Source organism: Calidris pugnax, unplaced genomic scaffold (genome assembly GCF_001431845.1).
Source record: "Calidris pugnax isolate Ruff unplaced genomic scaffold, ASM143184v1 scaffold480, whole genome shotgun sequence".
Lineage (NCBI taxonomy): Eukaryota > Metazoa > Chordata > Aves > Charadriiformes > Scolopacidae > Calidris > Calidris pugnax.
Genome location: NW_015091200.1, coordinates 38,389 through 65,373, shown reverse-complemented (window position 1 = coordinate 65,373; position 26,985 = coordinate 38,389). Strand labels below are relative to the sequence as shown.

Below are 26,985 nucleotides of genomic sequence, written 5' to 3'. Positions count from 1 at the left end.
CAACGAGTTTTCTCACGTTTACCCTTCTGATTCTTTCCCCCCGTCCCACTGTGGGGGAGTGAGGGATCAGCTGCGTGCCACTTACTTGCTGGCTGGGGTTAAACCATGACAACTGCCTTGGCCATAATTTTCCTCCACGCGGCCAGGGAAATCCTGGCGTTTGCCAACAGGAAAATCTTGTTGTGAATTGACTCACAAACATGAATGGAGCCGAGTGGGATGTGTCCAGTGCTGCCCCAGCTGCCCAAACCATGCCTCTCTCCTGTGTTTTGCTCCCACAGTAGAGGGAGCTGAACTGAATATGAAGCAGCTCCCAAACGACTGCTGGTATAATGAGCTAACTCCCAATTAATGCTGGTCTGCTTGGCTGTTCCGAGCTACAAACCACAGCAATTCAGCTGCTTCTTCTCGTGTGGTTCATGCAGCCCCGTCGTGAGGGCACCAAGCCCCAGGAACGGGGCAGGGCAGAGCAGCAGAGGGTGGAAATCACAGAATCACAGGATCTTCTAGGTTGGAAGGGACCTTCAAGATCATCTTGTCCAACCGTCAACCTAACTGACAAAAATAGACACCCACACAACAAACAAGAAGCATCACCATCACTAAACCATATCTCCCAGCACTACATCAACCCGTCTTTTGAACACCTCCAGGGATGGGGCCTCCACCACCTCCCTGGGCAGCCCATTCCAATGGCTGAGAACCCTTTCAGTGAAAAAATTTTTCCTAATATCCAGCCTGAACCTCCCCTGGCGTAACTTGAGGCCATTTCCCCTCATCCTGTCGCCTGTGACTTGGGAGAAGAGACCGACCCCCCCCAGCTACACCCTCCTTTCAGGGAGTTGGAGAGAGCAATAAGGTCTCCCCTCAGCCTCCTCTTCTCCAGGCTGAATAACCCCAGCTCCCTCAGCCTCTCCTCATAAGACTTATTCTCCAGACCCCTCACCATCTTTGTCGCCCTTCTCTGGACCCGCTCCAGCACCTCGATGTCTTTTTTATGGTAGGGGGCCCAAAACTGGACACAGCACTCAAGGTGAGGCCTCACCAGTGCCCAGTACAGGGGGAAATCCATGGAAATCCACCATCCCACTCCATTTGCATGAGTGAGTTCAACTCACGTGGCCCTTTGGCACTCCAAATCCCCCACCTGTGGAACTGGGAGGACAAGAACAAAGCTCTGGCTCAGGAGCAGGAACCTGCAAGGATAAGCGCACGACCCACTTGGCTGCTCACTACAGGGACAGAGATCCTATATACGCACGAAAAAAGATGAAGGGGGAAAAAGAAAGGACAAAGAAGCTATGCCAGATGGCCTTTCCACTCCTGCCAAAATGTCTGCACAGAATGAGCTCTTTTGGGCGTTTTCCCTTAACGTTATTACAAGTACGTAAGAAATTTGATGTAATCAGGTCTAAAATCCCAGAGGAAGCATAATTGTCCAGGATATTTCAACTGATGTCTGAGTTACTTGACTACACTTACCTAACTGTAAATATTTCGGGTGTCTTCAGCTCCAAAAAAACACTATCTAGAAGCATTGCCTCTACCTAAGAATTTAGAAATGTAGCCAGCTCTAGAATTTAACCACAAAGAACGTTTTAACATCCTCTCTTTGACTGCTTATTGGACAACCCCACAGAGTGGTTAAAATCCTGCTAGAGGTTGTTAAACCCAAGTGTGAGTGTACTACTGTGCTGTTATGGCTGGAAGGGGGTGACATTTTACAGACAATTAGTCCAAGAAAACGTTGATAATAAAGGGAATCCGTTTATCCAAATTGCTTGCATGAAAACCCTTCTAAAAACTTCCCAGAAGGCAAAATACCTCCATTTAAAGCAGCTCCTAAAATAGAAGTGAGACCGTTTTAGTAGTATTTCTTAGCACTGGAAGTTAAGTCTTTTGTTCCCTACTCACTTCCTTCACTTCACAGACAAGTCTGATGTCAAACCCCCAAATCAAAACTGGATTGGGAAGCTGAAAAGTAACCCAGACAACAACAAAAGGCAAAGGCACGTCCACCTACACCCTCAGCCACGGCTACAAAAGCGTTTATTCTCACTCTCTGCTCTCGGGGATAAGATATTATCCCAACGTTAGAGATGAGGAACTGGGGCACGACGAAACACAGCCCACGGTCACAGCAGAGGGCAAGGTCAGGACACCCAAATCCCAGGCTGATAGCGCTCACCGCAAAGCCTTCCTTCTCTTTGATCTACTTTCTTCTTGAATGAGTGTTTCTGTAGAAAATCAGGCCTATCTAACGGCTCATTTGAAAGAGACTTGGAGAGCCTCTTACAGCTACTTAAAAATTAATGAACAAGAATAATAGAGCTCAGCTAGCACAGGGCAGAGCTCCAGTTTGCTTGGATAAACCCTGGCAGCGAGCACCTTCTCCCCATAGTTCAAGAGATCTCTCAGGCTGGATATTAGGAAAAATTTTTTCACTGAAAGGGTTCTCAGCCATTGGAATGGGCTGCCCAGGGAGGTGGTTGAGGCACCATCCCTGGAGGTGTTCAAAAGACGGGTTGATGTAGTGCTGGGAGGTCTGGTTTAGTGATGGTGATGCTCCTTGTTTGTTGTGTGGGTGTCTATTTTTGTCAGTTAGGTTGACGGTTGGACAAGATGATCTTGAAGGTCCCTTCCAACCTAGAAGATTCTGTGATTCTGTGAAGGCCACACGGCAAAAGAATGCACATCCCTTTGGGATAAGACCAGCACTCGTGCAGGAAACCAGTCAGAAGACGTGCAAAAAGGACTGACCTTCATCTCCACACACTAATTTCTTCACCACACAGGGGATCTCCGTGTAGCCAAAGCCTTTCAGCTGCTCCACCTGCCGAGCTGTGATGGGATGCTCCCACATGGCCGTGTTCATCGCTGGGCAGAAGAACAGAGGTTTGCTCAGATCCCACGCCCGGATGACACAAGTCTGCAAGAGAAGCCAAGAGGTTCAGAGCTCGGTCTTTCCTCATCCCTTCTCCTCCCTTTGCTGCACAGAAGCGTTTTCCCAGTCTGGGGGTCATTAGGGGGGCCCACAGTCTCAATCTGTCTGTGCAGCTGGACTAACCCACAGCCAGACCCGCAGGGCTACTACTAATTTGTACTGCATTCCAGCAAAGCTCATCTCTGACAGGCAAGAAAGATGAAGGATGAAAGGATGAAAGATGAAGGATGAAAGAGAGGAGAGATCCCATCCTACTCCCTCTTGGGGCCAAGGAAACAGCCCGATTGCTGGAGCAAACCAGGCTGGAACATGGTGTGTGCTGACTGCCAGCCCATGTGAGAGACCTAGGGAAGCCGAGGGGTGGCCACAGATCATATCAGCTACAGAGAAATCCCCAGGCAGCACTTCAGATAAGCCAGCTGTAGAACTCAAAAACACAAAAAAGTTGACAAGCGAGACTTTTTTTTTTTTCAACGATACGCCAACTGGATCAGTAACTCCTCACAGGGGAAGAGCTGCCCCTTCCAGGAGACAGAGGATAAGAGGAACACATCTGGCTGTTGCAGAAGATGCTGGCAGATGACAAACCATCTACAGGCAATCCTATCTGACTCCTCAGTAATACAGAGCTTCCAGATAACCCCATATCGCCTCATCTCCTTCAAAAGATAAATGCTGGTTGCTCGTGATGCAAGGCCCATCACTTTCCCTAGGCCTAGCAGCATCTCAGTCACGCACAGGGAGCTTCCCAGGCAGCAACAGGCCCTGGAGCAGGGTCTCTGCTCAGATCACAGAGTGCTTACAAGAACCCTGCCCATCCTTTCCTACGCCCTGTGATTTGAACCCTTCCCAGCACAGGAAAGCCTGCTAGAAATCTGTCCTAACTTGCCAACCAGCGCCTCCGGCGCTTGCTTTCCTTTCCTGGAGCTACCTCTTCCTCTCCAAAAAGATTGGCAGGACTTTTGTTTGTCCCCGACATCCCTCCTGAGCTCTTCCCTCTGCTACCACCATCACATCTGTAGCACCACGGGGACTTAGAAGGACAAGGCATTGCTTGGCCCTCTCACTGCAGCTCCCCGGAGGCTCTTTTGGGTGGTTGATGCTTATGACTTACTCCTAATGCCTGGATGCAAAGCATTCATACAATCATAGAATTGCCCAGGCCAGAAGGGACCTCCAAAGGTCATCTAGTCCGACCCCCCTGCAGTCAGCAGGGACACCCCCAACTAGACCAGGTTGCCCAGGGCCTCATCGAGCCTCACCTTGAATATCTCCAGGGAAGGGGCCTCAACCACCTCCCTGGGCAACCTGTTCCAGTGCTCCACCACCCTCACAGTGAAGAACCCTCTCCTCATCTCCAGTCTAAATCTGTTCCCCTCCAGCTTGAAGCCATTGCCCCTCGTCCTGTCACTGCAGGCCTTTCTAAACAGGCTCTCCCCAGCCTTCCTGTAGGCTCCCTTCAGGTACTGGAAGGCTGCTATTAGGTCTCCCCGGAGCCTCCTCTTCTCCAGGCTGAACAACCCCAGCTCCCTCAGCCTGTCCTCGGAGCAGAGGTGCTCCATCCCCCTGATCATCCTCGTGGCCCTCCTCTGGACCCTCTCCATCAGGTCCATGTCCTTCTTATATTGAGGGCTCCAGACCTGCACACAATACTCCAGGTGAGGTCTCACCAGAGCAAAGTGGCAGAATCCCCTCTCTGGACCTGCTGGCAACGCTTCTTTTGATGCAGCCCAGGATGGGATTGGCCTTCTGGGCTGATTGCATCCTGGGCTGCATCAAAAGATGTGTTGCCAGCAGGTCATTCAGCCATGCTGAAGTTCCCCTGCACCCAACAGAAAAGCACACGCTCTTTTAACACACTTTCTGATCAGCCTCCAAGCCCGAGCACCTTTAATACCAGCAAAACAAGCCTGAACAAGCAAAATATCTGAAACTGGAAGGTAAGTAAGCGCGAGAGTGTCTGAATTTCTGCGCTGTGCAGTTAGGTGAGGGAGGAGGTGAGGCAGCAGGAAGTAAACAATTTTATCTGATCTCACAGGTGTCTTTCCAGATTGCATCTGAAAAACGCAGAGAGGAACTCAAAAGTGAGTGCCAGCACGTATGCGCACGCGCGCACGTGTATGTGTCTACATGCATGACGGAGAGAGGGTGGAGGTACAAAGAGAGAGATACCACCCATCAGAAAAAAAAAAGCAGTAAAGGCACAAAGCAGGGACTGGGACATCATGGAAGAGACTGACAGAGCCGAGGAGGAATGGAAAGGGATGTGGGTCAGGGAAGGAAAAGAACAACTGAGAGGGAACTGTGCTGGAGGAAGAGAGAGACAACACACGAAGTGGGAGCAGAACATGCAAATCTCACAGTTCTCGATGCGGCAGAGGCACAAGAGTTTCCATGAAAGAAAGGTCAGACAGTCTTAAGGCGGGGAGGTGAGAGAGCTCTTGGGGGCAGAGCTCCTGTTACTCACCAGCAGGTTGTCACAGATGCCGTTGGCCAGCTTGGCCAGGGTGTTTGCATCAAGAGGTGCCACCAACATAAGGTCAGCCCAACGTCGGAGCTCAATGTGCAGGACGGGGTCCGAACGACCTTTCCACAGCTGGGGATGAGACAAGACGCCCATTAGCAAACCCTCCCAATGAATGCCAGGAATAATTGGCACTTTATCTTATCAATCCCACCACGTAAACGTAAGGGGAAAGGATTACTCTCATGCTGAGCAAGATCTGAGTGCGTGGGGAACCTGCAGGGACGGCAGCCAGCGCTCACTTTGTTGACTCCCTCCCTCCTCCAGTGAAGGCCGTGTTGCAGCAACGGTTGGGAAGTTCAAAGACAGCACCAATGTGCTTGGTGTTCTACAAATGGGCATCCTCTCCCCACAAAGATAATTCCTACATCCAACAGCCACGGATTTAAACCTGCAGGGAAGAGCTTTCTCCATCCACATCATCCCTCAGCTTCAGAATTGTTCATAAGTGGTCCCTCAATGTGCAGCGGAGAAGAGAGCTCCATCCTTTCAGGAACTGAAGCCAGATAGGACCAAACCAAAGGTCACATTTCCTGAGGAACCCATGTCATAGAATCATAGAATTGGTTGGGTTGGAAGGGACCTTAAAGACCATCGAGTTCCAACCCCCTTGCCCTGGGCAGGGACACCTCCCACCAGACCAGGTTGCTCAAAGCCCTATCTGATCCAGCCTTGAATGTTTCCAGGGATGGAGCATCCACAACCTCTCTGGGCAACCTGGGCCCATGTCTCACCACCATCAGCATAAAAAGACCTGCCAGGCTCTCACCACCCTCAGTGTAAAAAAACCTTCCTTACATCTAGGCTAAACCTTCTCTTTCAGTTAAAAATCGTTCCCCCTCATCCTATGGCTCCCCTCCCTGATCCAGAGTCCCCCCCTTTGTCTTTTGGAGCCAGTTGCGGGACTGGAACGGGCTGCAAGGTCTCCCTGGAGCCTTTTCTTCTCCAGCCTGACCCACCCAACTCTCTCAGCCTGTCCTCCCAGCAGAGGGGCTCCAGCACTCCCAGCATCTCTGGGGCATCCTCCGGCCACACTCCTACAGCTCCATGTCCTTGCTGAGCTGAGGACTCCACATCATTTATAAGCTTCCCATTTCTTTGAAGTGAAGCTGCCCACTGCCTTTTAATGAGGTATAGACCCCTAACTGCACAAGTCACTTTTTAATTAAGCACCTAATCATACCCACAGCAGTGAAATAAACCCTCGTAATGACAGTAGGGATCAGTCCTGTTGGTTTTCTCTATGACAGACGAGGTTTAGCCAACTGGGCACCTCCCTCCTTTTCTTGGCTCTAAATGAATTTTTTTTTAATTTTCAGTAAAGCTCTGAGTTGCTCAAGAGTGTCCCAGTCTTTTCTTCAGAGCGCAGTTAACTGGGAAAGCGTAGAGAAGCAGCGAACAGCATCAGGTGCTCAATCCCCAGAGGACACACACAACCACAGGCCAGTAAGAGGTGTATCAGGGCCACAAACTGTTCCTTCTCTGAGTCACTGGAAACCACAACAAAAAAAAAAAGGCAGCATCCGGAAAGCTGGTTCTTCCTGACACCTTTCCCAACTCCTCCACTCGCTTCTACTCTTCCTAGAAGCACTCTAAACTGTAGGTTTATTTTCAGAGTAAAATATCCCACAAACAGATTCTGAGAGGGCTTATTTTCCACCCTTCTGTCAGAAGGGCATGTTCTAAGGTGGCTTTCCGGTGCGCCAGCAGACCTCAAAACCTGGCCCACTCCTCTTCTATCACCCCACCGAGGGCTCCTCAGAAATAACTGCCTGGAGCTGAAGCACCCTGGGACTCGGGACATCTCCACCAGTCTCCTAGACCAGCTAGAAAGCTGGCTGGGCTAACGGTTAATTGCCATTAGCACACCTGTCTCCACAGAAAGGCAATGCTCAGCGTGAGCCCGTTGGCAGGAGAACTGGTAAAGAGAAGATGGCCTCAGACTCAGATCCGTACTGCAAAGTACAGAGAAAATGTGTAGAAAATCAAATGTTGATGTTTATATAATAAATTTCTTCTCACCCAGAGACTCTCAGCAAGACTGTAGTCAAGAGAAAAAGCCATTTGACAGGGTCTAGAGATGTTCACAGCCCTGACAACCGAGTTATCCCCTACTGGAATGACTCCTCGATGTATGGGCATGAGCACAGAGGGGGACACCTCCGAGATAAACACTGCTTCCACCAGGAGAACCTCTCTAAGTTCCAGCCCCTACCACACCGGTGCACGACAGCTCCAGATACTGGCCATCCTCTGTACCTCTGCAGCAGGGTGGCCCCACCAGCACAGGCCACCCAGTCAGACACCAGACTGAGTCTTCAAGCAGCGTGGGTAATTTTGTGAATGTCAGCGATGTTTGGAGACTCAGAGCACGTCGTGTGCCGTCGCCTTCGTGACAAGGATGACTCATGACAAGCACCAAACACCCTCACCGCGATTCTGCAGTGGCTTTCTTGACATTTCCTGAGACTCCTCTCAGAGCTGCAGATAGATAGCGGCTGAGCCCGGGGCGGTGAGAGACCACTTCTACCACTCACTGCCTGCTGCAGTCTGCCAGGGAGGTACAAAATCCTCTGATACAGTTGGGACAGCCTTGCTTTTCATCTTTTATTTACAGTACAGTTGGAACCACATTCTTTGAAAGCCGTATATCCAAAGCGTACATTGCTATAACAAAGAAGGGAGCCTTGGCCCGGGATTAAAAAAAAAAACAAACAAAAAAATTAATGTGGTCTCTTGCAAAGAAAGTTAGAGGAACACTTTTCCTTGCTGTTCACCACTCGAACAACTAAGTGAATCTCTCAGGGAGGCTGGGAGATTCCTGGATGCTTTTTCCTGAAGCATGACCCACTGGGCTTTCTGGAAGCAGAAGGCATGAGTGTGTGAGAGAGCGACTTGAATTACAAGATGTGTGGCTGGTGGGGCCAGGACAGAAGCTTTTTCAGTCTCCAAAGGAAGAACAACTCACCTGCCATTCATCTTCGTCGCTGTAGAGGGTGACAGGAATCTCCTGGGCATTGTAGAAATGCTTTGCTCTCTCTGTAGTGACCACCTTGACTTCGAGCTAATTGGAAAAGAAAGGCAGAAAATGGTTAGACTTGAGGACAATCCTGTAAAGCTGGGCAGAGGAGGAAGGCTCAAAGTTCTGGAAAGCCATGTCGGTTTCTTAGAGGACCTTCCCCTAATTGCAGTTGAAAGGCCAGGCCACTGCAAGTGTTGACAGGAGTCAAAGCCTCCTTTCATGCCACCTTAAAACGGGCAGGTGATTAGTCACAGCCTGCCAAACACGTTCCCATGGCCAGTTCCCAGTGGGGACAGCAGAGAAGACAGAGCAGGGCAGGACGAGATGCAGTTCTCCGCAGAACTTCAAAGAGCCTGGAAGAAGCAGCAAACCAAAGCTCTGCAAAAGATGCCCTTTAATCTCACAATCCGCCTGCCAAAGGGAGCAGGAGAGGATCCTGCCTCGGTGGATTCCCTTAACCACAGCCCAGAGGACTGCCGAGGGGTGGCATGTCCACACGGCACGTGCAGGATCACTCTTCCCACACTCGGAGCCAAGAGGAAGCTCAACTCTTGAGCCATCAAAAGTCCCGCTGAGGGATGAGCTGGGGCTCAGGCCACCTCTGCTGCACAAGAAAGAGTGGTTTGGGAAGACAGAGAACGATTTCAAAGAATCACAGAATCCTTCAGGTTGGAAGAGACCCTTGGGATCATCGAGTCCAACCATCAACCCTACTCTACAAAGTTCTCCCCTACACCATATCCCCCAGCACCACGTCTAAACGACTCTTAAACAGGGATGGTGACTCAACCCCCTCCCTGGGCAGCTTCTTCCAGTGGCTGACCACTCTTTCTGTGAAGAATTGTTTCCTAATGTCCAGTCTAAACCTACCCTGTTGCAGCTTGAAGCCATTTTGTGGTCGAATGGACCACGTTGTGCACCTCACTGTCTCTTTCTGCCCCTGCATCTCTCTCTCTCGATGGTGAGGTAGCTGCAGACCACTGGATATAACTTTTTAAACTATGTTTTTAAAACTTGCTCCAGCCAGGGGTAAAAATACCAGAAGTAAATTAGAGTTGTGTCTTCCAGCTATCCTTCCTATCCAGGTAGATGCTGGAAAGAAGAAAACCTCTGTGTAGGTAACGTTCCTAGCACAGGGTTTCTGTGCAGCCAAAAAGAGTCGACCAGTGGCCTCCACAAAGGAAAAAGAGATCGGGTGAAAATACACAAAGGTTCTCTGCAAAATCTTAGATAAACCTGCCTGCCTTGTTGAAAGCCAGCAGAATCTTCAGTTATATGGTATATACCAGGGAAATCTGACCGTGTCCCTTGGATGTTCATTACGGGGCGCTGAGACGCCCTACGGCACGAAATCCTTTCATTTCCTCCTACAGAAATCTTGAAAAAGTGGAAAAAGGTTTTTTTCCCCTGGTTTCTACGTGTCGCATGACCTGCTCAAAGCTGTAGCTCTGACAAACGTTGCAAAGAGCTGCCTGGCACACGTGGAGCCGCTCGGCACACACCAGGACCAGCCACAAACTCCTCCCAAGGATGTCACCTTAAAAGCAGCCAAGAGATGGGACAACATAGGGAGGGAATGTTCTGGAAAGACTTCATGCGGAAGATGCACCTCAGACCACCAATTACGGTGAAAAACAACCCTTTTCATAGAATCACAGAATCACAGAATGGTTTGGGTTGGAAGGGACCTCAAAGATCATCCAGTTCCAACCCCCTGCCCTGGGCAGGGGCACCTCCCACCAGACCAGGTTGCTCAAGGCCACATCCAGCCTGGCCTTGAACCCCTCCAGGGATGGGGCAGCCACAACTTCCCTGGGCAACCTGTTCCAGTGTCTCACCACCCTCAGAGTAAAAAATTTCTTCCTGAGATCTAATCTGAATCTTTTTTCTTCCAATTTAAAACCGTTTCCCCTTGTCCTATCATTACCCTTCCTGGCAAAGAGTCCCTCCCCAGCTCTTCTATAGGCTCCCTTCAGGTATTGAAAGGCCGCTATAAGGTCTCCCCGGAGCCTTCTCTTCTCCAGGCTGAACCCCCCAACTCTCAGCCTGTCCTCTTTTCCTTGCTATTGGCCGTTTTCAACCCCAGCCAAGGAGTTTGCAGCGCAACCCACTGCGTGATTCTGTTCACCCAACGGAGAGATTGGGGAGAAACCAGCCTCACCAGCAACTCCTTCCCGCTAAAAAACTGCGGCCTGAGGTACAAAGCTGAGGAAGCCCTCGGTCTGCACTCTCGAGACAGCCAAAAACCTCCAAGGAGGTATCTTCAGCAGCAGCGGTCAAAGTGACAAAACACGTGAAACCTATCTCCCCAACACTATCTGTTCGACTGGGAAGGGAGGAGAGTGGTGGTTATCTGCACCCTACACGACTAGAACAAGAGCTGGGAGCAGTGGAAAAATCCCAGCCTATCCCATCTAATTTGTCTTTGGTGATTTTTTTCCCCATTTCCTGAAGAAAGAGCGATGGAAAATAGAGCCGCACGTACCACCAGTGTTCGGTGATATATCACAGAATCACAGAATCTTCTAGGTTGGAAGGGACCTTAAAGATCATCTTGTCCAACCGTCAACCTCACTGACAAAAATAGACACCCACACAACAAACAAGGAGCATCATCACTAAACCAGACCTCCCAGCACTACATCAACCCCTCTTTTGAACACCTCCAGGGATGGGGCCTCAACCACCTCCCTGGGCAGCCCATTCCAATGCCTGATAACCCTTTCAGGGAAAAAATTTTTCCTAATATCCAGCCTGAACCTACCCTGGCACAACTTGATTTGGGTTTTTGCCTCAAATTCTAAATGCCTGCTCTTTTTCAAGAGACCTTGGCTTGGAATCCCAGCTGCGTTTCTAGTGCTTTCGAGTGTGAAGATCATACCGAGAGCGATCAACCGTATTGTTTCCAGATTAACCTCACCTCACAGGAAGCTTTTTGGAGCCAAGCAGCAACACCTGCGAAGGTGCTAAGGCTGCTCTCTGCCACACCAAGGGCTTTGGGGAGGTGTTAAACCTCTCACGGCCTGCAAGGTGCTATTTATTTGGTGATTTTAAAGAGCGATGTGCAGTTTAAAGGAGGATGTCCGCTCTCTGAAATGGTACCAGCAGGCCAGGTCTACACTAAAAGTTCTCAGCTGTAACGTTTGTTAGTGATATTCTTGTTTTACGGGTAGCCAAAACAGTATAAAGATTTTTTTCAGGTGACACAACTTGATCTACCCCAATATATTTTGTCGCTTGCTGCTTCAGTTGCAAAATTATTCAAGGTTTTCTAATCCAGACCAGAAATACGCTTCTAAGATGAAAGGATACATAAAACTCCCCAAAAGACACTCTGCTTTTTTCCTTTTTGTTAAGACAGTTTCAGAACCATCTCTGGCCTTAAATAAATACTTATTTCTTCAAAGCATGAGCCTGAGAACAGAGAATAACTGGCTATGGAGTACTGCATCCAACCCACTGCAAGCCAAAAGGACATGTTCAAGGACTCTGAGCGGTGGTGACTCCACCACTCTCCCAAGAAACCCTATTAATTAGAACTCCCTCAGTTAAATATTCTCCCTAATTAAGGTTTTCTGCTGGGGTGGGTTGCTGGATTCCTTGTTCTGAGCAAGTCCTTCATGTCCCTCCAGCTACGTTGGAAAGAGATCAGTGTTCTCAAGATCACTTTAGCCTACATAGCTTTTTTTTTTTTTTTCCTTTCTATTTACCTGGCACACCCTCTGTTTGCTTGTGGTTATCTCTCTGCTTAAACAGTAAAGTCAGTCTAGCCACAATCAAACTCCTTTACCGGAGAGTGTTTAGACTAATTCAAGTTCTTTCATTTGGCCCACTTCAGCCAATTCTCCAGAATAAACTTTTCTGCAAAACTGCTCTCCTCCTGCACTCACGCTGGTGTGCGTTAGAGGATTCTCCTGTCACAGCTTGGGGTAAGGAGTGGAAGGTGGAGGGGGTGGGGTGTGATTACCTTTTTTTTATACTTTCCCAAGTTTTGACAGCAAAATCGTTACGTGCAGACCGAGTTCTGATAACATCTGCTGCAGAAAAGAATGAGTAGCTCCTTTGTCAAACGGCACCTGGCGTAGAGGTTACCTGGCTGGAGAGCAACGAGACGACGTGACGTGATTTCAACCTAGAAGTCCATCCTGTAGCTTCCAGAGGAATCCATTTCACCCACAGAAAACTTTGCTGTTTCTTATCTTTATGACTAAGCAACGTTCTGCCAACGTGATTTTTGGTCATCACCTTCCTGCCAGGCCACTCCAAAAATACCAGGGATTGGTATTTTTTTTTTTGTAGCCTACCCACAGTGTCCTGACGAGACACCGTACGCCGTCTCCCCACAACACCAGGTGCAAGGGTAATAACCTGAAAGGCGTAAGCTGATGCCATCTAAATTTCCTAGATCTTCAAAGAGGTTAAACAAAAGGCAGTAAGATGGAGTCACATCCATTATCACCCTCAAGGAGATGTTTTAATGAGCGCCAAAACACACCGCCAAGTTGTTCAACCCAGCGTCATTCACACCAAAACAGCAATTTAAACTAACCGCCCCGGTTTCAAACCTCTGACCACATCTCCTTTCGTATCAAAGACTTCCTCTGCTCCTGCCCTGCTTCCACCCAGGGCTTTTTAAAGTTCTGTCCCATTGTTTCCAATGAAATGAGAAAAGTTACACCGACCCGGCAGGCTTTAGATCAGGTCTTGAAATCACATCAGACATGAGTAAATAAATAATTTTCATTAACAACTTAAGTACCGGAAGCTCACAGAATAGCAGAATGCTATGGGGTTGGAAGGGACCTCTGGAGATCATCTAGTCCAACCCCCTGCCAAAGCAGGGCCACCCAGAGCAGGTTCCAAGTGGGGTTTGAATGTCTCCAGAGAAGAAGACTCCACCACCTCCCTGGGCAGCCTCTGCCAGGGCTCTGCCACCCTCACAGGAAAGAAGGTCCTCCTCATGTTGAGATGGAACTTCTTATGTTCAAGTTTGTGCCCATTTCCTCTCGTCCTGTCCCTGGGCACCACTGAAAAAAGCCTGGCCCCATCCTCCTGACACCCACCCTTTAAGGATTTATGGGCCTTGATCAGATCCCCCCTCAGCCTTCTCTTCTCCAGACTAAAAAGCCCCAAGTCCCTCAGCCTTTCCTCATCAGAGAGATGCTCCAGGCCCCTCATCATCTTTGTAGCCTCTGCTGTCCCCTCTCAAGCAGTTCCCTGGCCTTCTGCAACTGGGGAGCCCAGAACTGGACAGGATACTTCACTTTTGCTTTTTGTGCAACAAAAGCCTAAAACCAGTGGATGCAAAGCCATCAGCGGATGTCACAGGACCTGTGGGCCTTCACAGAGAACTCCAGTTCAGCCATCTGCAGTTTTTAATTATGAATCAAACACTGAGAGAGAAGGAATGCGTTTGACCTAGATTCCTAGGGTGGGTTATTTGAGTTCTTCCTCTCACCTGCAAAGAACGATGTTCCAAGCAGCAGGAGCAAAGAAAAAGAGACACCCAGGAAGCCAGGCTGGGAGATGGGGGATTAGAAGATGCCCTGGTCTCCATCCCAGCTCGGCCAGCAACATCAGCCAGGTGCTTCAGAGTTCCACTGGGACTGCACCTCCTCTGACTCTGTGTTCACCTACCTACAGGCAAAGTCTCCTAAATCACCCCAAAGGATATTCGTTAAGCAATCTGGCAAATATATCTGGGTATGTAAATCCACCCTCTTGCTCCTGCCACTCTTTCATTTCGCCTACTCCAAAACATTTGCTAAAGGTTTGCTAAGTTTTCCTCTAACTTCCTCCTACAGCACAAATCAGCACGTTTTCCCTCCCTGATTCTAGTCACTAGTGGCCTCTGCTGGACACCCCTGTTACTCCAGACAACAAACTGGAGTAAAAATAAATACTCACAGACACATAAAGTGGCTTCTATTTTCTCTTTCTGTTTTCACCAGACCTGTTTCCCCTTTGTTGCTCAGACAGCAGTGCCCATTTTTGCAAACTCCACCGTCCCAATTGGAGATTCCAAGTTCCACAAAGCATCCACCTGCATCCGTAGCCAGGTCTGGCTCAATTTGACTCAAACAAGGACATATTCCAGGGAAAAAAAATCAAAAAAGAGGGCACACAAACCAAGACAAGGACCTTTTCAATCATTTTCCAGAAAAAGAAGCAAACTGAGCTGAACAATGCTGCTTTCATATACCAGAACCTAAATGTCTGCCTATGGAAATATCCAGGAACAGTTACTGCCCTTAAAAATTCAGTTTTAAATCGAACCCTTATGTATAAAGAAGCATGTGATGATAGGAAAAAGCATGAATCGATTTTTTAAAAACAGAAGAACCACCCCCACGACACATTTTTAAACTAAAGAGCTCAAAGCCAGAAGGAACTTTTCATTTCAACGGAAGCCGTCAAATCTCTCCTCAAAATGAAAAAAGCAGGATAGTACCAAGTTTACAAGACTTCTATGAATAGATTTACTCACCCCCGGGATTTTCAGCAATTCGGCGATGAGGAGAGGCAGCTTCAGGGCAGCCACGCTCCCAGTCACACCCACCAGGACACGGAATGTTTTCGGCGGCACCGATGAGCTCTTTTCTGCAGGAAACCCTGGTTCTGGAGCCGAGCAGGGCTCCATGCTCTGCTCAAACTCTACAAAAGCACAGAAAAAGAAAGACACTTGACTAACGGTGCCTCTGAGCGAGGGCAGCAAAGCAGGGCTCCAACATCAATTTATTCCCAAGGACAAAGATTTTAAGCCTGGACTACGCCGTCTCCAAAATAATTCCAGCTGAGGGTGAACAACACTCAGGCCCCAACCCACAAAGCTTTTGGGCACTAGCAGACCTTTAAGCATAGCAGTAGTCTGGTCCTCCTAGTTTAATTACAATTTTCTCTCTGATATTGGTAAAGAGAACACTAAAACCTGTCCAGGCAGGCCAAAAAAGTGTTCTGGTAAAGCCCAAAAACACTCCAAAACGTTGAACAAAGCCAGAGTTTACAATAAATCTACCTTTCACACTGACTGCCGGGAAGACAAGCAGCCCCACAGCTGGGCTGATCTCCCTTCGTACTCCCTGGTGAGTAATAAATGCAGGGAGACATTTTAACAATTAAGAAAATGTGGGGCCCTGAGGCAAGCTTTATCATCTTACTTCCTATTGCATCACTACGGATTTACAGCTGCGCTAGAAGTGACTCCCTAGCAGATAGGGAAAAAAACCAACCAAACAGGGAATAGGAGGTAAAAAACAACAGCCACCGAGTGAAAACACCTTCCCAGGGAGCTAGAAGTTGGAACTAACTGCTGGGTCCCCCGCCAGCGCCGACCAAAGGGATCCACAGCTGATTCAGAAGCTGTGGCTCAGGTCTCCTCTGCAGGACTGATGCAAGCAGCTCTGCTTAACGAGAGATTAGCAAAGAGTAAATTCACTTCTTAAAAAAAAAAAAAAGAAAAAAGACAATACATTGGGATTCAGTAAGGTTTGTTCAATGTTAGTGACATCCTCGTTATTGGGAGGAAGTTACTCGGAAGCCTTCTGGGTAGAACACAAAAGGAAGATAGAATTTGGGATCCTTCACCGGGCGGTTCAGCTGGGGGTCAGCCTGACCACCACCCCCAGCTTTATCAGCAATAATGCATTCTTTTTCCACGCTCTGCTTGGAATTAAATATGTTTAACTTGGGCCCCTGAGGTTGCTCAGTGTGTTTTAAAAAAACAGCTACAATAGTAGCTCATTATCACCTTGAGCTTCTAGGCACTGATTAGTAAAAGTAAGTAAAGACAAGGAAATCCAGTACATATATTGGCTGGGAGATTTCAACGCTACTGCAGTATTTTACATGTTCACCTATGTCTAATTAAAAATAAGGTAATGCCATCACAGCAAGGAAAACATCCGCTTCCCTTACGATTAAGTAAACGACAATTTAAAACGACAATTTAAAATAAACACTGAGGCGTCCAGATCTCAAAGCCTGGGGAATAAGGCATAATTTTTTTAATAGGCACTTTTCAAAAAGGGCCATCAGTGATAAAAACAAGAGTGCGACATTCCGGGCCACGCGCTCCTCTTACCCAAACACAGCTCTGGGGAACCAGCTACGAAGCCATTAGGAAGCAAGCAGCTTAGAGGCAAATTAAGTTACTTTATTAGCTTTTTAACAGCTGAACATAGCTTCAAAAGGCGGAGAACAGAACGGAGACACCCCAGACGTTTCCGAAACGTAAAGAAACAACGTTTATATACCGGTAGAAGCAGGCGGGAGCCCGCTGAGGAGAGCTCCAGCCCGCGGCCTGCTCCCACCGGAGGCCTGGGCCGTGACCTGCGCCGTCGCCAGGCAACGAGAGCGTGACCCCTGGGCGCCCCGGAAGCCGAAGGGCAGGCTGGGAAACGCTGATTGGCTCCCTTGGCGCATGCGCGCGGCGGCGGGGCCCTGAGGCGGGGAACATGGCGGCGCCCAGCGGCGGGGAGATGGCGGCGGCTCTCTGCGCTTCCCCTCCCGGGCCCGGCCGCCTCCGGAGCCCTGCCCGCCACCCCGCCGCGCTTCTCAGGCAACGGCAGGTCCCGGAGCGCTGGGGCGGGCCGGCTCCGGCGCCTCACGCATCCCCGGGCGGCCAGAGAGGGGCTGGCGGCCCTCAGCCCCCCGGGAACAGCCGCTTCGCAGCGGCGGGGAGCAGGAGGCTAGGCGCTGGATCGCTGCCCGGCGTTTAAAGCTCCTCAGGATCACAGGGTTGGAAGGGATCTTAGAGATCACCCAGTGCCACCCCCTGCCCTGGGCAGGGACACCTCCCACCAGCCCAGGTTGCTCCAAGCCCCCTCCAACCTGGCCTTGAACCCCTCCAGGGATGGGGCAGCCACAGCTTCTCGGGGCAACCTGGGCCAGGCTCTCACCACCCTCACAGCAAAGAATTTCCTCCCCACATCTCAGCTCCATCTCCCCTCTTTCAGTGTCAAACCCTTCCCCCTCATCCTAGGGCTCCCCTCCCTGATCCAGAGTCCCTCCCCATCTCTCCTGGAGCCCCTTGAGGGACTGGAAGGGGCTCCAAGGTCTCCCTGGAGCCTTCTCTTCTCCAGCCTGAACCCCCCCAGTTCTCAGCTTCTCCTCCCAGCAGAGGGGCTCCAGCCCTCCCAGCATCTCCGTGGCCTCCTCTGGACCCACACCAACAGCTCCATGCCCTTCCCATTCCGAGAAAGCCCTTTAAGGGATGGATCCTAGCTCAGGCAAGGTTTTGGAACCAGCATCTCCGGGGCCTCCTCTGGACCTACACCAACAGCTCCATGCCCTTCCCGGGCCGAGAAAACCCTTTAAGGGAGGATCCTAGCTCAGGCAAGGTTTTGGAGGTGTCAGAGGGCAGCAGAGAACTGGGTGCCAGGGGAGGAGGGCAGAGAAAAGGGGTGTCTGATGGGTGCAGGGCTCCTGCATCCCCACAGGAGGTGGGCACCTCCTGGCAATGGATGAGGCCAGCAGGATTTGGGGCAGGCACAGGGAGCTGGCAGGGGGAAATGCGGGATGGAGGAGACTGCAGAAGCACGGGGGGAGCTGGGGCAGGGGGTGGTGTGCGTGTTCCCCACATCACGGCTTCAAAGCAGCCGGCTGTGGACATCCCTGCACCCACAAAGCAGGAGAGGGAGGAGGGCTCTGCATCACCAAAAGCAGCGGGGAGACCCCCAGTGAAGACCCCAAGCCTCATCTCCCCCCCCAAACCCTGTGGGCTGCAGCTGGGATCACAGCCACCGCAGCCCCCCCCTCAGAAACAGTCACACCCTGGCAGCCACAAAGCAGGAGAGGGAGGAGGGCTCTGCATCACCAAAAGCAGCAGGGAGACCCCCAGTGAAAACCCCAAGCCTCATTTCTCCCCCCCCAACCCCGTGGGCTGCAGCTGGGATCACAGCCACCACAGCCCCCCCCTTGGAAGCGGTCGCAGGTTAAAAATCAGGGGGGATATAGTGTCCCCCCCGGGGGCAGGAAGGCTTGGGAGCTGGAGGAGGGGGGGTTTTCAGCGCTCGCCCCGTTCAGGAGACACGCCGCAGAGGAGGGTTAGAAGGCTGAAAGCAAGGCCCGTTCGTTAGAGCTCGTTACAGTTATTATTCACGCATCTCATCGTAAAATGCAAGAGGTGAAAGTCACTTAATTCATCGTTTTCTCAGACACGGATGACAAGAGCACGTTGATTTTGGCATAGTCAGTTCTCGGCTAGCTCTAAATGAATTGCACAATATTTAAACCTGATTAAGTACATAATAGGCTCAGCGAAGGATTACCTTTCTCCTTACATTTTATACATATATATATACACACACACACACGCACGCACACACACACACGTCGTGTCACCAGCTGCATGTTAGTCTTGCCCAGAGACGGCTCCCTACTGCAGGAGGGCTGAAGTGGAACCCTGGGGAAAGGAAGCTTCTTCTTGGTGGGCTTTGCTGGAGGAGACAAGTTCCTCTATGGGATGATTCTCGTGGGTAGGAGTCCTAGAGAAGTGTCACCAGTGAGTGCCAGGGGACACTCCAGCCTTGTCCCAGCCAGGGGACAAGGGGTTGGGGACACAGAGACACCTCTGGCTTTGCCCACAGCGGGCAATTTGAGCCACGGGGACGGATGGGACTCTTTTCTAGGCCTTGGAGAAAAAAAATTGGCTCATTTAAAGTGCGTTTAGAGTCTGAAAAGCATCTCCAAGAAGGAGCTTCCCTTACTCCTGCCCCCATCAGCTCCCCGTTTATGAACCCATCTTCTCCAGGCTCCACCAGCCACCCCATGCTAAGGTGCAAGATCGTTATTTAAAGCCCCATTTTTCCCTAACAGGGCAGGGATTCGGGGCTGGCAGGAGAAAATACACAGCCAGGTGGCCCAAAAAACCAACAAGGGTTAAATCTTGACCTCACTATTTCTGCAAGAACTGGGAAGGTGAAGGAAGGAATGTGCTTTTCATTCGGGGCGGCAAGATTTGGCCCAGAGCCTTCCCCAAGAATAAGCTTGCCCATCTTTTCTTTTCAAAATAGAAGCATTTTAAAAAAACAAAACAAAACAAAAACCCCCAACCAGACTCAGGATGCAGAACCTGGAAGGGGATGGGAAAGCCCGCCCTGGGCTCCCCAAAAAACAAAACAAAAACCCCCAACCAGACTCAGGATGCAGAACCTGGAAGGGGATGGGAAAGCCCACCCTGGGCTCCCCAACACACACGTGTGCTCACACACACACACACACAGCACCCACGCTCACACACAAATACTGGTCGGCCACCTCAAAACGGGGAATTAATTTACACACCACCACACACCGAGAGAAATTGTAGATCCTGAGCCAGGGTGTAGATTAGGAATCTCTTGGCTTCCAGCAAGATTTAGGGTTTCTTTTTTTTTCTTCCCTTTTCTCCTTTTTTTGTTTTGTTTTCTTTTTTTAACTGCTAAACCAGCCAGCCACCTGCTAGTTAAAAAGCAAAGAAAAGGGAGAACTCCCGGGATTGCTTGCCCTTGCTGAGAAGTGGCAAGTGGCTGGATGCTACCGACTCCAAAAGGAAAAAAAACAAAAAAAACCCACTCACACGCATCGCAAAAAACCTGTGTTTCACCACTTATTCCAAGAGGGGAGATGGGTGCTGGTTGCTGTTTTTATCTTTCCCTTTGAGGGGAGTTTGGGGGCAGACAGGAGGTGGGGGGGAGGAAGGGAGCTTTTGGCTGATGTAGTTCTAAACGTACACCTATCACCACAATTAATTAAAAAAGCACCACCCTACACTATTTCACAGGGAAAAAAAGAGGAAAAAAAAAAAAAGACAAGGTGAATGTACACCGACTACCACCACGCACAACGATGAGAGCCCTGCAGGTCAACTCATGGCCTCTTCAAAACGAAAAATAAAAGAGAAAAGAAGAGCTCAAGATGGTGACGGGAGGAAAAAAAAGGAAAAAAAAAAAAAGAGAAAAAGAAAATAAAAAGGAAAAAATCCAAAATTCTCTCGTTACAAAGACTGGGAAAAAGAAGAACCGTTATGGTACACTCCCGACTCTCCAAAATAGCTGCAGAAACTCAGCTCAGCCTTCCTCCTCCTCCTCTTCCTCCTCCCTTTCCCCGCCGCCCCGGAGGACAGAGTCCTGCTGCTGCTCACATCTCGTTGGAGTAGGTGTAGTTGGGGGTGGCCGAGTACTGCGTCTCGTGCTGCATCATGGCCCCCTGCGCCGCCCCCATGGCCGCGTTCTGCGCCGCCTGCTGCACGTGGGGGTTCTTCCAGGCCCCCGTGGTCCACTCCTCCTGGGCTTTGCTGAAGCTCCCCCCGCTCCCCCGGTAGAACTTGTGCACCTGGAGAAGGTCAGAAAGAGGAAAAAAATAAATCCAGAGGTGCTGAGCCTCCAAAGGGTAGTAAAAAAAGGGCAGGGGAAAAAAAAAAAAAAAAAAAAAAAAAGAAGGAAGGAAGGGGTGGTGGGGGGAAAAAAAAAAGGAAAAAAAAAAAAAGAGAAAAAGAAAATAAAAAGGAAAAAATCCAAAATTCTCTCGTTACAAAGACTGGGAAAAAGAAGAACCGTTATGGTACACTCCCGACTCTCCAAAATAGCTGCAGAAACTCAGCTCAGCCTTCCTCCTCCTCCTCTTCCTCCTCCCTTTCCCCGCCGCCCCGGAGGACAGAGTCCTGCTGCTGCTCACATCTCGTTGGAGTAGGTGTAGTTGGGGGTGGCCGAGTACTGCGTCTCGTGCTGCATCATGGCCCCCTGCGCCGCCCCCATGGCCGCGTTCTGCGCCGCCTGCTGCACGTGGGGGTTCTTCCAGGCCCCCGTGGTCCACTCCTCCTGGGCTTTGCTGAAGCTCCCCCCGCTCCCCCGGTAGAACTTGTGCACCTGGAGAAGGTCGGAAAGTGGAAAAAAATAAATCCAGAGGTGCTGAGCCTCCAAAGGGTAGTGAGAGCTCCCCGAAAGTGACCCGGCCACCCCCCAAGTGACCCATCACCCCCCTCTTGCTCCCCATACCATGGTGAGAGCGATGAAGGAGAAGACAGCCATCCCCGTGAACAGGACGGTGGGGATCAGCATCACCACGGCCGACCCCACGTTGGTCCCGAAGAAGGAAATGGCCGCGATCCAGCCGCTGCAAGGAGAGTCAACCAAGGAGAGAGTCAACCAAGGAGAGAGTCAACCAAGGAGAGAGTCAACCAAGGAGAGAGTCAACCAAGGAGAGAGTCAACCAAGGAGAGAGTCAACCAAGGAGAGAGTCAACCAAGGAGAGAGTCAACCAAGGAGAGAGTCAACCAAGGAGAGAGTCAACCAAGGAGAGAGTCAACCAAGGAGAGAGTCAACCAAGGAGAGAGTCAACCAAGGAGAGAGTCAACCAAGGAGAGAGTCAACCAAGGAGAGAGTCAACCAAGGAGAGAGTCAACCAAGGAGAGAGTCAACCAAGGAGAGAGTCAACCAAGGAGAGAGTCAACCAAGGAGAGAGTCAACCAAGGAGAGAGTCAACCAAGCATTCCGCAGTCTGGGGCTTTTCCCCTTGGCTCTGTCCATCCCTCCCAGCTCCTCAACCCATCTTCATGGAACCATGGAGAGGGCTATGAAGATGAAGGGCCTGGAGCATCTCTCTGGTGAGGAAAGGCTGAGGGACTTGGGGCTTTTTAATCTGGAGAAGAGAAGGCTGAGGGTGGGATCTGATCAACTCCTATAAATACTTAAAGGGTGGGTGTCAAGAGGATGGGGCCAGTCTGTTTTCTGTGGAGCCCAGTGACAGGACAAGAGGAAACAGGCACAAACTGGAATATAAGGAGTTCCACCGGAACTTTCCTGTGAGGGTGTCAGAGCCCTGGCAGAGGCTGCCCCGGGAGGGGGTGGAGTCTCCTTCTCTGGAGACATTCAAACCCCCCCTGGACACGTTCCTGTGGGACCTGCTCTGGGTGGCCCTGCTTTGGCAGGGGGTTGGACTAGATGATCTCCAGAGGTCCCTTCCAACCCCATAGCATTCTGTGATTCTGTGATACCATTTAATCCAACGCCCTAGGTCCCTTCCAACCCCAGAGCATTCTGTGAAACCATTTAATCCAACCCCCCCTCCCAAAGCGGCTTCACCTAGAGCAGGATGGCATCCAGGAGGGTTTGGAGTATCTTTGGAGAAGAAAGATTCTCTCTTCCCCAAAGAGAGAAGCTCCCTGAAGCCCTCAAGGGTGTTAAAAATACCATCTCAGCGGCGACCGTCCTTGCACCCAACACCAGAACAGCATCCTCCCTCCTTACCAGACGCCCCAGCCGGGGATTCCCACCGCCTGGATAATGCTGATCACCAGCTGGGCCATGAAGGTGAAGAAGAAGGCCATGAAGCTGAAGGAGCTGTCTGTCCTGCAAGAGAAGGCTCGGGGTGACTCCCTGCGCCCTCCATCCCCGCTGCCCCGCCGGGGAAGGGAGGTGCTCCCCTATCTCAGACCCTTTTTGGGGCAAGAAGCAGCTGTGGGTTAGTGAGAAGCAGGCAAGAGGGGCAAAAAAAGTGTCCAAACTATAGGCAACAGGGCCAAAAAAAAATAATAAATAACCCACCAGAGGTGAAGGGGCACCTGGAAAAACCACGGGGCATCAAACAAGAGGGCATCCGCCTTTGGACACGGCTCTGGGCTCACACTGCTCTACCATCAGGCTCAGAAGAGCACTGGGGAAGAAATACACCCCCAGTTTTCTAGATTTGGGGGATACCACCCTGGGGATGGACCTCAGCAGCACAATTAATTGATATTTAGCACCTTGAGGGCTTGTGGAAAAATATGAGAGGGAGGGGAGGGAAAGTTGGCATCGCAGCTGCATCCTCACCGCTCCCCCAGCGCTGCACAAGGGGGTGTCTTCATATCACAGGGTTGGGGGGGGGAGTGAATTTGGCCCTCAGGAAACCCCAAACACCCTTGGCTTTGAAGGTGAGGAAGTAAAACTAAAGGGCTGGAGGGAAAGAGCAGAAATTCCCCCAAAATATCCGGGCAATCGTCCCAGCGCTAACCCTTTAGGAAGGAAAACAAATAAAAATAGAGGAAAAAAGAAAAAAAATTAAAAAAAGGGAGGAGACAACCATGAAAAGCCGGGCTGGGGCGTGAGCACTTACTTGAAAGCTTTGTAAATAGGTCTAAACCAGCAGACATAGGAGCAGGGCGTAAAGAGAATGAGCCAGAGAATTGCCAGTCCGAAATTAACGGCTCCGCCGCCTCCAATCAGCCAAGCGAGGCAGCCCACGAGATTCACCGCCAGGGTGATGCTGTTCACTGCAAACACACACACACACACACACGTGCGTGCACACACAGAGAGGGAGCAGAGTAGGGGGTAGGCCAGGACATGAGATGACACCCCCTCCAACCCACCCACCCACCCACCACCATCATCAACACACGTACCCCCAGCAGTGGGTTACTCAAGCTGGATTTCCCTTAATTTCACCTAAATTCAGCTGGATGAGGGGAAATTTGGCTCGGGAGGGGGAAAAAATGAAAAAAAAAATATATATATTTCTCAGAGTTGTAATGTCTTGATTTCCAGGGGTTTGTGGCGGGGGGTGGGGGTGAGGAGCCCCATCCGGGCACGTCTCCATCAACAGGAGGAAACTGGAGGGATTGAAGAGAAGCTTTTCCCCCCCTGGATGAAGGAGCTCATGGAAGGGTTGTTCCCCCCGAGCTAGAAACCCTGAGAGCCAAAGCCCCCCAACTCCCATGTCCCCCCCCACCCCGACCTCGGGGGTGACACCACACAAGGGCCCTCACTATGAAGCCTGGTGGTGGCTCGGGGGACACAGGACAAAGCTGGGCAGGCTCATCTGCATTCCTCCGCCTCCCACCTCGGAGAATGATTCATTCATTCATTCATGACTTCCCAGAGGGAATTAAAAGCCTCCCCGGGAGGGAGGGAGGGCTGCAGCTGGGCCCCGGGGAGGGAGCCGGGCTGAGAGGCCGCTCGCTGCTCCCTCAAGTCCCCAAGGACACTCAGGGTTTTATTTTTTTGGGGAGAAAATGATGCAGAGAGGATCCAGGGAGGCAAAAAAACCAACGGGGGAGCCGGTGCCGTGGAAGAGGCCAGAGTCAGAATGGGGCTCTGTGAACTGAAGGGCCAGGTTGAGATGGGGAGGGGGATTTAACACCCCCAAAACGGCCTCCCCGGGGAAGCACACCTTTTATTTTTCTTTTTTTTTTTTTTTCCCCACCTTCCTAGAAAAGCCACCTTAACCCTCCCTGAGGTGATGGGGGAAGCGATCCCGGGGTCACCTTCCCCATGGGAGGGGGTGTCCCTGTGCCAAAAGGAGAACCACCCTCCACACCTCTCCGGACCCAGCTCAGCTCCTCATCACCCACCCCCCCAGGCTCGGTGCCCACTCTCTCGGCCACCAAAATCCTTCCAAATTTCTGGGAAAACACCCTGGTGAGGAACTAACAACCAAAGCCATGGTGGCAGCTCATCCTGAGCTGCACACACATCCCCCTACCCCCCCCAGGGTGCGACCTGTCCCCTCTGGTCCTTCTCCCCCCATCCCTGGGGTGGGTAAGGAAGAGAAATCCGGGCAAGTTTGAAGAGTTAGAAGAAGGTGACAGCTCTGTTAGCACAGCACGGCACACAGAGGCATGCAAGAGGAACAGGCAAGACCCATTTTTTGGGGAGGGGGGGAGAAGTGGGGGGGGAAAGCTCCCTGTTTTGGGGAGCAGGCGCCCAGTTTGAGCAGCATCACAGCTTCGGGTGGCTTCCAAAGGGCTCAGGAGGAGCAGGGTGGCAGAGAAAGCCCTTCCCTCCCTGGCCAAGAAAGCCATCGGAGGCTTGGCAAGCTCTGTGGTGGGGCAGGGCCAGCAGCTGAGCGAGATGAAGAGGGGAGCAAATCCTTGGGCAGGAGGAAAGGTGGGTGCTGAGCCACCCCCTCCACGCAGCAGGACATCAAGGTCACCACCTATGGCCCTCAGACCCCCCACCCTCCACCCCCAGCTCCACATCTCCATCCTGGAAGGGCTGAAAGCCCATGAGATGCTGCCGCCCTCAACCCAACCCAACGGTTTTGGGGGGAGACACCAAGACCTGGAGGGGGCAGAAGGACTTTCCCCCCCCTCCTCAACCCCGATCTTGCTCTGTTCTTCCAGAGGAGCAGCCTTGGAAGAGGCAAACCCCCCTCCCCAAGCCCTCTCCCACCCGGGGACTCACGCATCCAGAGGTAGTAGAGCCGCTTGGCCATGGTCCGGTGCTGCGGCGGGATCTCCGCGTCGAAGTCCTGGTAGAAACATGGCTTCAAGGGGATGAACTTCGGCAGGGGAGGGAAGTTGTTTGCTTTTTCTGCAAGAAAAAGTTCAGCCGGCGTCGGGCATGGGACGTAAATCAAGAGGCTTCCTCATCAGGCTCATTCAACCCCCTCCAAAAATGGACGAGTTTCACCCAGGAGTTAAGGATTTTCCCCTCGTGGCCACCAGTGTCCCACCCACCAGTTTTTAGCTCTCACTGGCCACCCACAACCCCACTGGGGGACTAACAAGGTGACGTGATGGCCAGGAAAACCCCAGATGGGCTTCAGAGCTAAGGGACAACCCAGAGACCCCCCCTCCGTCCCCGTACCTGCCATGTCGGCACGTGCTCAGCCTCTCCGTTCCACAGGAAAAAGCAAGGTGGGGAAGGGGGGGGGGCAGAAAAGCAGGGAGTTTTACCAAAAACTGGAAGAAAACGAGAGGAAAAAGGTGATGTGAAGCCATCAGGTCCATCCCCAAAGAGCTTCCACCTTCCCACCGCTCTGGAATGGCTGGAGGACAAGCCCCCCGACAACGCAGAGGGGTGGGGGGGTGTCAGTTGGTTTTATTTACCCCAACATTTTTCCCCCCCCCCAGGGCATTCCCACTTCCCAGTTTAGTCCCCACACCTGGCAGGAGGTGGGATAAATCCCAGTTCCTCCGGCAGGAGGCTTACGCTGGGGTTAAGGCAGAAGATTAAGAGAAGATCCAACGAGGTGGAGCAGGGCACAGGCTTAACCTCCCGTCCCCCCCTCAACTGACCTATGTGCAAACCCTCTTAAATCCTCAAGTTCATTACCTGGCCCCCATAAAAACCCTCAAAATCATTTAATTTTTTATTTTAATTTTTTTTTTCTTTCTACAAACAGCCTCTTCTTCCCAACCCAGGGATCTACCCACCCAGAGGGCACCAGCCCCATCCTCTGCTGGCTGGAAACCAGGTCAACCCAGGAGTTGGGGGGGGGAAAGAAGCTGAAAATATCAGCTGAGGGGAAGAAAGAAACAAATAAAATAGAATAGATAAATAAATCAAATAAATCGGCGGCGATTGTTGCTAATGAGTCACTTTAAGGATTACTCATTTGGGCATCTTGGGGGGGGGGGTGTCTCTCGCAGGTGGGAGCTCAGCGAAATTAAAGCAAAACCACCCAAAATAATAATAAAAAATAAAAAATGAAGCATGGAGAGACGGCGCCAACCCCCCCCGGGGCAGCCCACGGCCGAGTCCGTGGCTATAAATACGAGGTGACGTCTCCCCGCCGTGACGGAAGCCGACGGCG

The 26,985-nt window shown here is 51.1% G+C and overlaps 2 protein-coding genes and 1 long non-coding RNA gene across 9 annotated transcripts in view; all 3 read right to left on the bottom strand.

The window, feature by feature from the left end:
- Positions 1-17,324, bottom strand: part of PPCDC (phosphopantothenoylcysteine decarboxylase) — a 53,530-nt gene extending 36,206 nt beyond the window's left edge. For 3 of the 7 annotated variants that reach the window (XM_014959697.1, XM_014959696.1, XM_014959691.1), the window contains exons 1-5: positions 16,743-17,324; positions 14,978-15,144; positions 8,437-8,532; positions 5,412-5,540; positions 2,761-2,929 (exon numbers count right to left, since the gene is read on the bottom strand). In XM_014959697.1, coding sequence (XP_014815183.1) covers positions 2,761-2,929; positions 5,412-5,540; positions 8,437-8,532; positions 14,978-15,144; positions 16,743-16,911 — 730 coding nt within the window. In that variant the 5' untranslated portion in view covers positions 16,912-17,324. Of the gene's footprint in view, positions 1-2,760; positions 2,930-5,411; positions 5,541-8,436; positions 8,533-14,977; positions 15,145-15,505; positions 15,580-15,719; positions 15,856-16,570 lie in introns of those variants that run through there. The other 4 variants (XM_014959692.1, XM_014959695.1, XM_014959694.1 and 1 more) reach the window with 4 other exon arrangements.
- A 1,234-nt stretch (positions 17,325-18,558) lies between these two features.
- Positions 18,559-20,800, bottom strand: LOC106898446. Its single transcript, XR_001413928.1, has 2 exons — positions 19,642-20,800; positions 18,559-19,561 (listed from the first exon to the last, which is right to left on the bottom strand). It is a non-coding gene; the product is annotated as an uncharacterized LOC106898446 (long non-coding RNA).
- A 143-nt stretch (positions 20,801-20,943) lies between these two features.
- On the bottom strand, positions 20,944-26,136 carry SCAMP5 (secretory carrier membrane protein 5). Its single transcript, XM_014959698.1, has 6 exons — positions 26,037-26,136; positions 25,632-25,760; positions 23,563-23,719; positions 22,716-22,817; positions 21,465-21,582; positions 20,944-21,335 (listed from the first exon to the last, which is right to left on the bottom strand). The coding sequence occupies exons 1-6, from the start codon at positions 26,041-26,043 to the stop codon at positions 21,141-21,143; spliced, it is 708 nt and encodes a 235-aa protein (XP_014815184.1). The 5' UTR covers positions 26,044-26,136; the 3' UTR covers positions 20,944-21,140.
- Positions 26,137-26,985: the final 849 nt, after the last annotated feature.

Bases quoted from the DNA above. Each gene is read 5' to 3' on its own strand.
- SCAMP5 (XM_014959698.1), bottom strand. The intron at 23,720-25,631 runs GTGAGTCCCCGG...GTGTGTTTGCAG, and splicing joins GCTCTACTACCTCTGGATGC to TGAACAGCATCACCCTGGCG. The intron at 22,818-23,562 runs GTAAGTGCTCAC...CTTCTCTTGCAG, and splicing joins CCTATTTACAAAGCTTTCAA to GACAGACAGCTCCTTCAGCT.